Source organism: Spermophilus citellus, assembly GCF_964194105.1.
Source record: "Spermophilus citellus genome assembly, chromosome: 17".
Lineage (NCBI taxonomy): Eukaryota > Metazoa > Chordata > Mammalia > Rodentia > Sciuridae > Spermophilus > Spermophilus citellus.
The window spans coordinates 52,736,134-52,748,662 of record NC_138199.1 but is presented as its reverse complement, the minus strand read 5'-3'; the positions used below and the strand labels follow the sequence as shown (position 1 = coordinate 52,748,662).

At 35.1% G+C, this 12,529-nt stretch overlaps 1 protein-coding gene across 1 annotated transcript in view; it reads left to right on the top strand.

The window, feature by feature from the left end:
* IKZF3 (IKAROS family zinc finger 3) overlaps nt 1-12,529 on the top strand; it is an 87,235-nt gene that overhangs the window by 20,041 nt on the left and 54,665 nt on the right. Inside the window, exons 2-3 of the mRNA XM_081272565.1 lie at nt 8,533-8,586; nt 11,096-11,197. Of these exons, the coding sequence (XP_081128691.1) occupies nt 8,533-8,586; nt 11,096-11,197 (156 nt within the window). The remainder of the gene's footprint in view (nt 1-8,532; nt 8,587-11,095; nt 11,198-12,529) is intronic.

Sequence of the window (12,529 nt, the reverse complement as noted above, 5' to 3'; positions counted from 1 at the left end):
AGTTAGCTTTTTCAACTTAAAAACACTATCAAACTTACAGAAAAGTTGCAGATTGGTACCAAAAAAAACTATTTTTTTCCGGAAATTTTGAGAGTAATTTGCTGACATGATCCCTATCACTTTCAAATACTTGAAAGTATATGTCCTGCCTTCTCCTGCATAACCACAGTAAAACCATCAAACCCAGGAAATCAATACTGATGCATTACTACCATTCAATCCCCAGACCCTAGCCAGTCCTCTCCAGCTGTTTCTATAATGTTCTTTTTTTTTGTTCTTTAAATATTTATTTCTAAAGTCATAAAGTGTATATGTTTCTTGTAACAATTCAAAAGAACAGAATATGTGGGAAATTAAAGAACATTCTCTATCTTCCAACTCAACATCTCCTCTTCTACAGAAGTAATGTTGCAGTTTAGCCTTCTAGAATTTTTCTGCAGCTATGCAAACACGTAAAAACCAATGTGCATTTTTCAGATAAATGGAATGAAATTACACATATTTTTACATCTTATATTTTTTCCCTGTAAAAATATATCATAGACTTTTATCTGAGTTAGATCTACACCATTCATTTGGATGACTGCAGAAATTCTATAATATTGTCTTCTTAACGGCTATTTAGGTCATTTCCAGTTGTTTTTCTTTTCTTTTTTGTTTTTAGAAATAAGGCTGCAATAAGCATTCTGTGTATGTAAGTGTGTGCATGTGCAAGTTTCTGCACAAGTAGGCTTGTTTCCTTAGGATGCATTCCCAGGAACAAAATCACTGAGTCATTAAATACTATATAGATAGGACTAACTTATCCTGGACAAAATTGTAGGCATGCCCCCACTTCCCGAAAGGAGGTAACATCTATTTTTCCAAATTCTTTCCAACAATGAAGGTTCAGTTCTGATTCACACATTGCACTTGGTTGGCATGTCTCTTTACTGTCCTTCAACCTCGAACAGTTCCTCAATCTTTCTGACCTCAATGCTTGAGGATTACAAGCCAGTTGCTGTGTAAACTCTCTCAATTGGAGTTTGTCTAGTTCTTCATGGCTTGATTCATGTTACATATATTTGGCAGGAATATCACAAATGTGATTCTGTGTTCCACTTATCATCAGGTGGCACATCATTTTCATTTGTCCCATTATTGGACGATCTCATGTAGCTTTGCTCAAATAGTTTGCCTACCAGTCTTCTCCATTGTATGGTTACTCTTACTTTTTTTTTTTTTTTTTTTTTTTGAGAGAGAGAGAGAGAGAGAGAGAGAGAGAATTTTAATATTTATTTTTTAGTTTTTTTTGGCGGACACAACATCTTTGTTTGTATGTGGTGCTGAGGATTGAACCCGGGCTGCACTCATGCTAGGCAAGCGCGCTACGGCTTGAGCCACATCCCCAGCCCCGATTGTATGGTTACTCTTTTACCTTTGTAATTAATAGGTATTTGGAGGGGACAAACACTTTGAAGTATCCTCCTAAGATATTTTCTTTATTCTGTGAACTCCTCCTTGCTTTCTGGTACAGTAAAATATTATATTCATCTTGTACTTTCTCTGCCCCAACCCTGGAATTCCCTGGAACTAGCCATCTCCAAGGAGCCTGGCTCCCTTAAGTTAAAAAATGATATTTAAAAGTTAGTATCTGAGTGTTAGAAGCTATAGGAGTGTGTCCCTGTTCTCAGATGCTCCCAGGGAATAAGGCGAGGGACTACGATATTGATGTGTATCCATATACATACATTTACATCTATATTTTATATCCCTTCATGCCAATACTGCCAACTCCAATATAGTACTACAGGCTTCCACATTTGTAACTTTTATCTCTGATAAAGGTAAAACCTGACTCTTGTTTTTTGCATTATATTTACATATTTGAGCCTTCCCTCTTTATACAGCCAATCATCTATTGCTACTACTATCTCAATAGTACCAGTGCTCTTCTTGCCTAATTTGGATCTGACATCTCACACTATGATCATCACTCTGTGGACACACTCTTCAGCTGTTTTGTCTGACATCCACACACAAGAGTACCTCTACTATGGATGCCCTCTTAACCCCACTCAAATTCTGACACTTCGAATTGGAGCACTCTCATACATGGAAGTTCTCTTCACTCCATTTGGACTTTATGCTGCCAGTCATCACCCTCTGGATCACGCATCCTGCTTGTTCTGTTCAGTTTCTAAAACACAACACCAGACTGCCCCACTGCATAGATGTCCTTGCTGTGCTCATCTTATGATTCTCCTTGGTAAGCGGTCCCTTAACTTGGAAGTTCTCTCCACCCTTCTCAGACTCCAGCACTCCAAATCAGGCAGTTTTCCTGCTTGAAGGCCGTTCTTACCCTATTGGGGCTCTGATATCCCATGCTGTCTGTCCCTCCATGTGGAAACCCACTTTGCCTCATTCAGACTGCCCAAACTCCATGCTGGCCATCTTAAGCAGTGTGCTCTGAGAAGACTGAGTGACTAAAACTGGATAGAAAAACTAGTCTTTCTGGCTTAAAAAACCATGGCAACACATCATTGAGAAGTGAGGGGAGAATCCTAAAAAAAGCTAGAGAAAAGGAGAAAGCTAGATAGGACTACTTTGTATATGAATTATCTGGCTGATCTTTGACCATATATTTTATCTGATATTAGTAGGATCACAATCTAAGTAGCCCTTCTGAGGCTAAAATGACTAAATAGAAATTTATGTTTTTCTGTAAGTGACCAACACATCCGAGTTGCCTCAAGACTATCACAGTTTTATATTGTGGAGAACTCAATACAGGGAAAATGGGACATTTGGTCATCCTAACTGCCACTTACCACAGGTGAGACAGAATTTGAGTCTGAGCCCAGGCAGGTTAACCACATTCTTAGAAAAGTAAAACAAACAAAGCCAGGTGCGGTGGCGCACGCCTATAATCCCAGTGGCTTAGGAGGCCTAGCTGGGAGTTTTGCGAGTTCAAAGCCAGCCTCAGCAATTTAGCGAGGCCCTAAGTAACTCAGTGAGACCCTGTCTCTAAAGAAAATAAAAAAAAAAAAAAATAGGGATGGGGATGTGACTTAGTTGTCGAGTGCCCCTGAATTGAATCCCCCATGCAATCTCCAGCATCCCCCAAAGTAAAACAAATAAAAACTCCCAAATCAGGTAATGTAGTACACACCTGTAATCCCAGTGACTCTGGATGCCGAGGTAGGAGGATCACAAGTTTGAGGCCAGTCTGGGCAACTTAGTTAGAAGCCTATTTCAAAATAAAAAATAAAAATGACTGGGGATTTAGCTCACTGATAGAATGTCCTTAGGTTCAATCTTCATTACCAACATACACACAAAAAGAAAAGAAAAGAAAAAAAAAAACTCCTATACAGTTCAGAGGAACATAACAGATTTCAGAATTTCTTCATAGAAAATATCCAGGATACAATCCAAAATTATTAGGTCATATAAAGAAGCAAGAAAATGAGACCCTTCTTCTAGAGAGAAGGAAATGAATGATGAGTAACTTCAAGATGACATACCTATTGGAACTGGCAGTAATATTCAAAGATGTAAAGGAAAATATGTTTATAATGAATTAACAAATAGGAAATCTCAGCAGAGAAACTATAATAAAAAGTCTAGAATTAAAATTACAATATCTGAGATAAAAAATTCATCAGATAGTCTTTACTACAAATTAAGATGACAGAAGAAAGAGTAAGTGAAATTGAAGCTATAATAATAGAAATTATTCAAATGGTGGGGGAATGAACATTCTCAGGGAATTTTGGGAACATATGAAAAGGTCTAACTTACATTCATTGATGTCATAGAGGGAAAGGAGTGAGAGGATGGGCAGAAAAAGTGTTTGAAGAACTAATGACTGATAATTTTCCAAATTTGATGAAAAACTTAACTTTATAGATTAACAAGTTCAGTGAACCTAGGATAAATGCAAATAAAAATACATCTAGCTGTAAATATTATAGTTAAATGGCTGAAGACCAGAAATAAAGAGGAAATCTTGAAAGCATTCAGGAAAAAAAAAAAAAAGAATGCATTGTGAATAAGAAAGAAACACCTCAAAACATCAGTGACTTCTCCTCAGAAACGAAAGAGGTTAGAATTCAGTGAAATGACATCTTTAAAGAACTAAAAAAAAAACAAAGCAAAACCCAAAAAACTGCCAACCTAGGGTTCTATATTTAACAAAAGTTTCCTATAAGGCTGAAAGCAAAATAATCTCCAAATAAATGAAAACTAAAAAAAAAGTTGTCCTTCCTACAAGGTGCCATGGCACACACCTGTAATTCCAGCTACTCAGGAGGCTGAAGCATGAAGATCAGCAGTTTGAAACCAGACTGAACAGTGTAGCGAGACCCTGTCTCAAAATAAAATGTAAGAAGGGATCAGGGTGTAGCTCAGTGGTAAAGCAACCCTGGGTTCAATACCTAGTGCTGAAATAATAATAATAATTAGAAAAGAGGGCAGGGATAAAACTGTTTACAAAAGTTTCATTTTAAGATGCTGGAAAAGGAAGAGTAAATTAAACCCAAAGTAAGTAGAAGGAAGAAAATAATAAAGATAAAAAGAAAAAATCAAAAATGAGTAATTCCTAAATATAAAGATATTATGAATGTTGGCAAAAAAAGAAGAAATCAATTAAAAAACGACAAACAATAGAGAAAATTAACCGACTCAGAAATTGTTTCTTAGAAGAGATTTTTTAAAAACTTGATAAACCTCTAGCTACACTAACAAAGAAAAAGAGAATACAAATTATCAATATCAAAAAGGAAAACAACTACAAATCTTACAGATATTAAAAGAATAACAAGGAAATGTCACAATCTTACACAAATAAATTTGACAATTTAGGTAAAGTAGACAAATTCTTTGAAAAATAAAACTTACTGAAACTAATGCAAAATGGCATTTAAAAATATGAATTGTTTGTATCAATTCAAGAAATTGAAATTATTATCAAAAGAAAATTCCAGGTAGATATGGTTGTCCAGGCTTGTTACCTCAACTATTTGGGAGGTGGAAATCAGAAAGATTGCAAGTTCAAGGCCAGACTTGGTGATTTTGCAAGACCCTGTGTTTAAAAAAAAAGAAAGAAAAAATAAAGAAAACTCCAAGCCCAAATAGTATCACAATTAAACAATTGAATTTTACCAGATATTTAAGGAGGAAATAAATCTCATACCATTCTTTCAGAAAATAAAGGAGGAGAGAATGATAAAAAAAAATTCTGATACCAAAATCTAATGAACACATTAAAGAAAGAAATAAAATTATAAGTCCAAATCATTCATGAACATAATACACAAATTCTTAGTAGACTGTAAATAAATCCTTAACAGGCTAATAATTAGATGTAGAAATACACAAAGCAGAAACTATATCAGAGGTTTGTCCCAGAAGTACAAGGGATGTAATCCAAGGAATTTATCCCAGAGTTTGTAATTCATTCAAATTGACAGAATAGATGCAGAAAAAACATATCATTTCAATAGATACATAAAAAGTATTTGACAGATTTCAATATTTGTTCATTATAAAGACAGAACAAAAAGCCTTCTTAGCAAATTAAGAATAGATGGGAACTTCTTGAGCTCTGTGCAAAACTTACAGTTAAAATTATAATTTATGATGAAATACTGAACATTTCCACCATAAAATTGAAAACCGAGCAAGGATGACCCCTCTCAGCACTTCTATTCACTTTTGCTAGGAATTCTAGAATTCTAGCCAGTGTAATAAAGCTAGAAAGAAATTAAACATATAAAAATTGGAAAGGAAGATGTAAAACTGATAATGTATATTGAAGATACCAAACAACCACTAAAAACTAATTTTAAGTTTTAGTTTTTTTTAAATAAGAAACAGGAAGAAATATCTGTTTTAAAATGGATACATTGTACTTCAAAATTTCAAACTTTTGAATATCAAAAGATACTATTAAAGGAACTAGGGTTGTAGCAGAGTGCTTGCCAAGCATTTCTGAGGCCCTGGACTTAATTTCCAACACTAGGGAATAAAATACCATTAAAATAATGAATAAGTAATTTATATACTGGAAGAAAATAGTACGAAATCATATATTTGACAAAGGATTGGTATTAGTTATATGCAAAGAACTCCTATAAAATAATGAAAATACAAACTAATAAAAATGAGCAAGAGACTTGAACAGATACTTCAAAAAGAAAAATGTATAAATAAGCACATGGAAAGATATTCAATATTTTTGGTTCTTCAGGGAAATATAAATTCAGATGAAAATAGAATACCAATATACATCTACCAGAATGACTCTAATTTTAAAATTCTGATGTTAACCAAATATTGGCAAGGATACAGAGCATCATTCTTGCTAATGATACAACCATATTTAAACTGGTTCTGGCAGTTTCTATTAAAACTAAATTTGCCTGCTCTATGACCCAGTGGTTCCATACCTGAGTATTTACTCAAGAGATAGGAAAGCATATGGCCACAGAAAGACTTTGACAAGGATGAACATACCCGAGTCTAATCATGAGAAAAACAAACAAATCCCATTTGAAGCACATTCTACAAAATACCTGAGCAGTACTCCTCAAGAGTAAAGTCTGAGAACCAACAGGAGCCCAAAACACTATGACTAATGTAATGTGGGATCCTGGGACAGGGAAAGAACTTCAGAGGACAATTAAGGAAATCTGAATACAGATAATAAAAATGTTTTGGTATTTTTTCATTAGTTGTACCGTACTAATATAAGATGTTACATGATGATAGAGAAAACTGAGAATGATGTATGTGGGAACTCTGCACCATCTTCACGATTTTCTGTTACTCTTCTAAAATTTAAGAGTATATTGTTTTTAAAAAGAAAAAGAATAGTTTTACTCATAGTAGCCAAAACTGGAAACAGTCTAAGTGTCCCTCAATAGGAGAATGGATAAACAAACTGGCATATTCATTTAGTGAAATACTACTTAATAATAAAAAGAGTGAAGTACTGATAAACACCCCAGAAGGGATATATCTCAGAAACTTTATGTTGAGTAAAAGAAGCCTCAGACAAAATAATTTATACCATGTGTCTGTCTGATCCCATTTTTAAAAAGTTTTAGAATAAACTATAATCTATAATGAAAAAAAAACAAACAAACAGTAGTTGTCTCTGGAGTATGTGGGTGGGGACTAGGAAGGGACATGGGATGATGATAATGTTCTGTATCTTGACTGGGATTTGCATTACACAAGAATATGCCTTTAAAAACATCATTAAATGGTATACTTAAGACCTATGAGCCTCGGCTGGGGTTGTGGCTCAGCGGTACAGCGCTTGCTTCGCATGTGCCAGACCCTGGGTTCGATCCTCAGCACCACATAAAAATAAATAAGTAAAATAAAGGTATTGTGTCCAACTACAACTAAAAAATAAAAAAGATCTATGAGCCTGGTGTGTTGGCACACGCCTGATATCGCAGCAGCTTGAGAGGCTGAGGCAGAAGGATCCTGAGTTCAAAGCCAGTCTCAGCAAAGGCGAGGCACTAAGCAACTCAGTGAGACCCTGTCTCTAAAGAAAATACAAAATAAGGCTGGAGATGTGCTTTAGTGGTGCCCTTGAGTGCCCTTGAGTACAATCACCAGTAGCGAAAAAAGAAAAAATACCTGTCTCTAAATAAATAGGGCAAAAGAAGGCTGGGGATATGGTTCAGTGGTCAGATGCCCCTAAGTTCAATCCCTGGTACCAAAAAAAAAAAAAATGCATTTTGCTATAATTTTTTTTAATACTAGGTATTGAACCCAGAGTCACATTCCACTGAGCCACATTCCCAGTCTTTTTATTGCTTTATTTTGAGACAGGTTCTCCTTCAGTTACTTAGGGCCTTGCTAAGTTATTGAGGTTGGCCTTGAACTTGTGGTCCTTCTGCCTTAGCCCAGTCACTGGGATAACAGGCATGTGCCACCACACCCATCTCTATTTAACTTTTACCTTAAAAAAAACTTATAAATAAATATGGAACTCTAGTTGTTAATAGTATACATGCTAAAGTCTTAGATGTGAAATATGCCAATATCTACCACTTCTTTCAAAATGCTTCAAAAAAGTAAGATGAACTGATAGATGGAGTAAAATAATGGATAGGAGAAAAATATATGAAAAAGCAAAAAATAGCATAATACTATTATAAAATCTAGTCAGCGGGTAATGCATATTCACTGTGTAATTATTTTAACTTTTCTATCTGTATGTTTGAAAATATTTATAATAAAATATTGGGAGGAAGAATAGGATATCTGGATTGTCTCTATTGGGCTCTGCATTTTGCACACTGTTCTTGTATAAGTAACTTCTGGGAGAAAGTTCTCAGAGTAACATTGCTGCATCAATAATTCATTTCCTTCTCCTTGAAGCACTTTTAAGGAGAGCTTAGAGGAAGTGTAGTCCTGATCTGAAAGAGGAATTCTGCCGCTAAGTTTTCAAAATGGGATCCTTATTAAATTTGGAATGCTGAAATCTGTGTCAGTGTACCCTATCCATTTATTTATAATCTTTCTTTTCAGATATACAATCAAATGTGGAACTGAAAAACACGCAGGAGCAGCCTGCGCCCTCAGGTAACATGGGTCTTTCCTTTCTAAAAACATACCTTTGCTGATAATACCAAAGAAAGAGGAGTGTTCTTATTCTGGTTATAGTAAAAATACTGTTGTCAGCCTGACTTAATGGCACATTGGCTAGAGAGGCTGAGGCAAAACTTTGCAAGTTCAAAGCCAGACTCAGCAACTTAGTGAGGCCCTAAGGAACTTGGAAAGACCCTGCCTCAAAATAAAAAAATAAAAAGGGCTGGGGATGTGGCTCAATGAATAAGTGTCCCTGGGTTCAATCCCTGGTACCAAAACGAAACAAAACAAAAAATAAAAAGTAGCTTTTGCTTATAAAAAAAGTAACTCATTCATTTAGATCATATGAATTCTTTTGCAAAATAGAGCCTAACAGCACTCTGCCTAATATTGAATACTGGGTTTTTCTTTTCCTTTTTAAAATTTTTCAACTGGTTGATCTTGATAAAGACAACTTTTGTTGAATGTTATGGTAACTTAACTTTGAATGACTTGTGTTTTACTGTAGAACAGTTTTTTTGTTTGTTTTGTTTTTGTAAAATGCTAGATTGTAAATAATTTAGACTTTCAGGCCACTTGTAGTCTCTGTCCCATATTCTTCTTTGTATTTTTACTACTCTTTAAAAATATAAAAACCGGGCTGGGTTCGTAGCTCAGTGGTAGACCACGTGCCTTGCATGTGTGGGGTTTGATCCTCAGCACCACATAAAAATAAATAAATAAAACAAAGGTATTGTGTCCATCTACAACTAAAAAAATTTTTTTAATTAGTGAAAAAAAAATGTAAAAACCATTCCTGCTTCCTTAACCCGTATAGAAACAGGCCAGAGTCACACATGGCCTTTGGGCTATAGTTCATTGACCCCCTTCTCTAGGATAAACTATAAACATTTAAAATAATTTATTTCCTAAAAATACTTCTATGATTTCTCCATCAATTAACTCACTTTGCTTGAATCAAAATTTATGGTATATTACAAAATGTATTACTTAAGTGTTTTGTATAATTGTGAGCTATAATCTCATATTTAATTGAACATGAACCTTGCATTAATTGATCAAGAGCCTACTGTATGTTAGTCATTTCAAGCTTGAGAAAAGTGACCACTTTTATAGAATACACATTATAATATGCAGAAATTAGACTCTTAGGTATTCATAAATCAAAAAAATTAGTCCATGATTACAACATTTTCAGAGCCTCTTCATCATGGACTTTATGAAATGTGTTTCTGTTTTACATGTACATTCCAGTACATATCCTGCACCATGAGTTTCATCATGCCTCTGTAGATTTTCTAGTTACCTCTCTTATTTTGCCCCAGCTTAAATGCCACAGGATTCAGTGTCTTTAATTATTTGTTGCAATAATAGGTATTCAGTAAATATTTTATGGAATCCTAGGAAGGAGTTTGATAGAAAGTAATTTATCAGTTCATTACTTATTATTAAAAAATATTTTTTGTTGTAGGTGGACACAAAACCTTTATTTATTTATTTAATATTTTTATAGTTGTAGATGGTCACAATACCTTTATTTTGTTTATTTATTTATTTTTATGTGGTGCTGAAGATCAAACCCAGTTCCTCACAGGTGCGAGGCAAGCGTTCTACCATTGAGCCACAACCCCAGACATATTTATTTATTTTTTATTTGGTGCTGAGGATTGAACCCAGTGCCTCACGTGTGCCACGCAAGTGCTCTACCACAGAGCCACAACCCCAGCCCTCAGTTCATTACCTCTGCTATCATCTTTTTGTTAAGCTCTTTGTTAAGCTTACATGTGAAAATAATTCCAGATACAGTATTCCTTTTCTCTTACATCTAGTATTATCGGTATTTATTGTAACAAAATTATATTTCCCTTAAACTTGATGTTTACCAAGCTTTCTATTTATTTAAGAATACTTTCATCGTGCCTGCTCTCTTTCCTTTATGAACTCCCACTACACTTTGTTTCCTTCCACCCTGTATCTGAGTCTGCCTTCCATTATGGTTGAAGGCTTCTCTTATCCATATCTGCAAAGTATAAGTTCCTTGGAGGTAGGATAGGCATGATGACTTGTTCATATCTATAGCCTTGTCAGAATTTATTAAAAGTTCAAAACAACATTTTTCCCAAGATCATATCAGTGTTTCCAAGTTCAATCTTTCTCATTACTGCATATTGATAGTTGGACATAAATAGCAATGGCATTCTGCTGAATATCATGAGATACGAATGAAGAAAAAAATTTCTGTCCAGAAAGAACATGAGTGATTTTGAACTTTGGTGGAAGAAATGTTAAAGATACTTGCATGTATTGGAAGGTGCCATGAACCCCATGTGTAGTTCTCCACTTGAAAAGTTTTCACACAGGTCCCACTTAGATATATGTGAAGGCATACTGTTTATTACTAAAGGATTCTGTAAAGCTGAACATGAAATGACATGTACTTAATATATATTCATAAAAATTCTTTAAAGTTTATCACATACTTAGAACTCTTTTTGTTTTTTAGAAAGTCCAACAGTTTTGAGTGACTACAATTTAACCAAACCTCATGAAGTAGAAAATGTGGACAGTGCAGAAGCCCCAACCAATGAAGATGAAGATACAGGAGGTGAGCCATAGTGTACGGCTTAAATCTAATGGTTTTAATATGGTCAAAGGTTAGTTTGAAGGAGAAATTAGCTCTCCAAGGGAAAGTTGCATTTGTGGGTTTAGTTAGAAGTGATTCTGATTTGTTTGTTTCACAAGTATTTGCATTTAGTATATCAGCAAGTTATATTAACTTTATTTAAAAAATGTTTATTGTACTCTTTTCCATTTTAAAGTAGTACATATTCATTATAGAAAGTCTGTCTTGGTGTTTTCCAACACAACAGCCAGTTCTCCTATTCTCCATATAATAATTGGGTGTTCAACAATTCAATTCAATTCAATTCTGGTACTAACTCCCAGAGTTGGCACAGGCCCTGTGGGCTAAGGGCTCAGTCCCACAAGACTGTCCCCACTTGGATGCCAGTTTCAAGTATTGGGTTCCCAGGTGTTACTTACACTTCTGTCTGATTTATCTGCAAACTTGAGGGTTCCCACTGCCCCACCCCCAGGCTCAATAAATTGCTCGGATAACTCAGAGAACTTGCTACATAACCCATTTGTTCATTTCTTTGCCCTCAGCTATTATTTCTCCTTCTCTCTGTCATAGTGATTTCCATAAGTCTGTGCCTCATACAGGAATTCCCTTAATAAGCCAATTTTCCATTCCCTTTTGCTTTGCCATATGACCAGGCACTGACCATTACCCATGACTCAGTAGAAACAAAGGTACTTATATTGTTCAGTTCTTCCATGACTGCTTGGAAAACAAAAGTAATTCAGCCCATCAAACTGATTTGCTGTCACCTTCTTCAATCAGAGAAGTGTATTCCAAAGATGTTGTTGTCCCTTTTCCTTAGAACTGCCATCTAAAACCAAGCAGCAATTTGTTGATCAGTCAAGGGCTACTTTATAGGGTACTGACTGAGTGTCACTAGAATCTGACAACTTCTCACATAGTTCTAAATGGGAGAAGAGGCTTGATGCTTGTGAATTTCTTCCTTCAATTCCCAGGTAGCATCACCCTGAAGAAACCATTTCCATTTTATGATAGAACTCTTCTGTGCATGGCCCTCCCCATTAGAGCATTTCTGTGATATCACCCAAGACATCATGGGTATCTTAGGGTTTAAGATTATTTTTTGTCCTTCAAATATAGTGGCAGTTTCCATCGATGTTTGGAGAATTTCCTTTTCATCTAAATCTCCACCTTAACCCTCTCAACTCTCATATTTCTATATTCTCTAATCTAGTGTAAATCTGTGTTAGGGCTTTGCCAGTAAGTTTTCGTACCATAATATATGAAGCTTCCATGTCACGGAGTCCCAGAAACAACTTCTCTCTCTCTCGACCA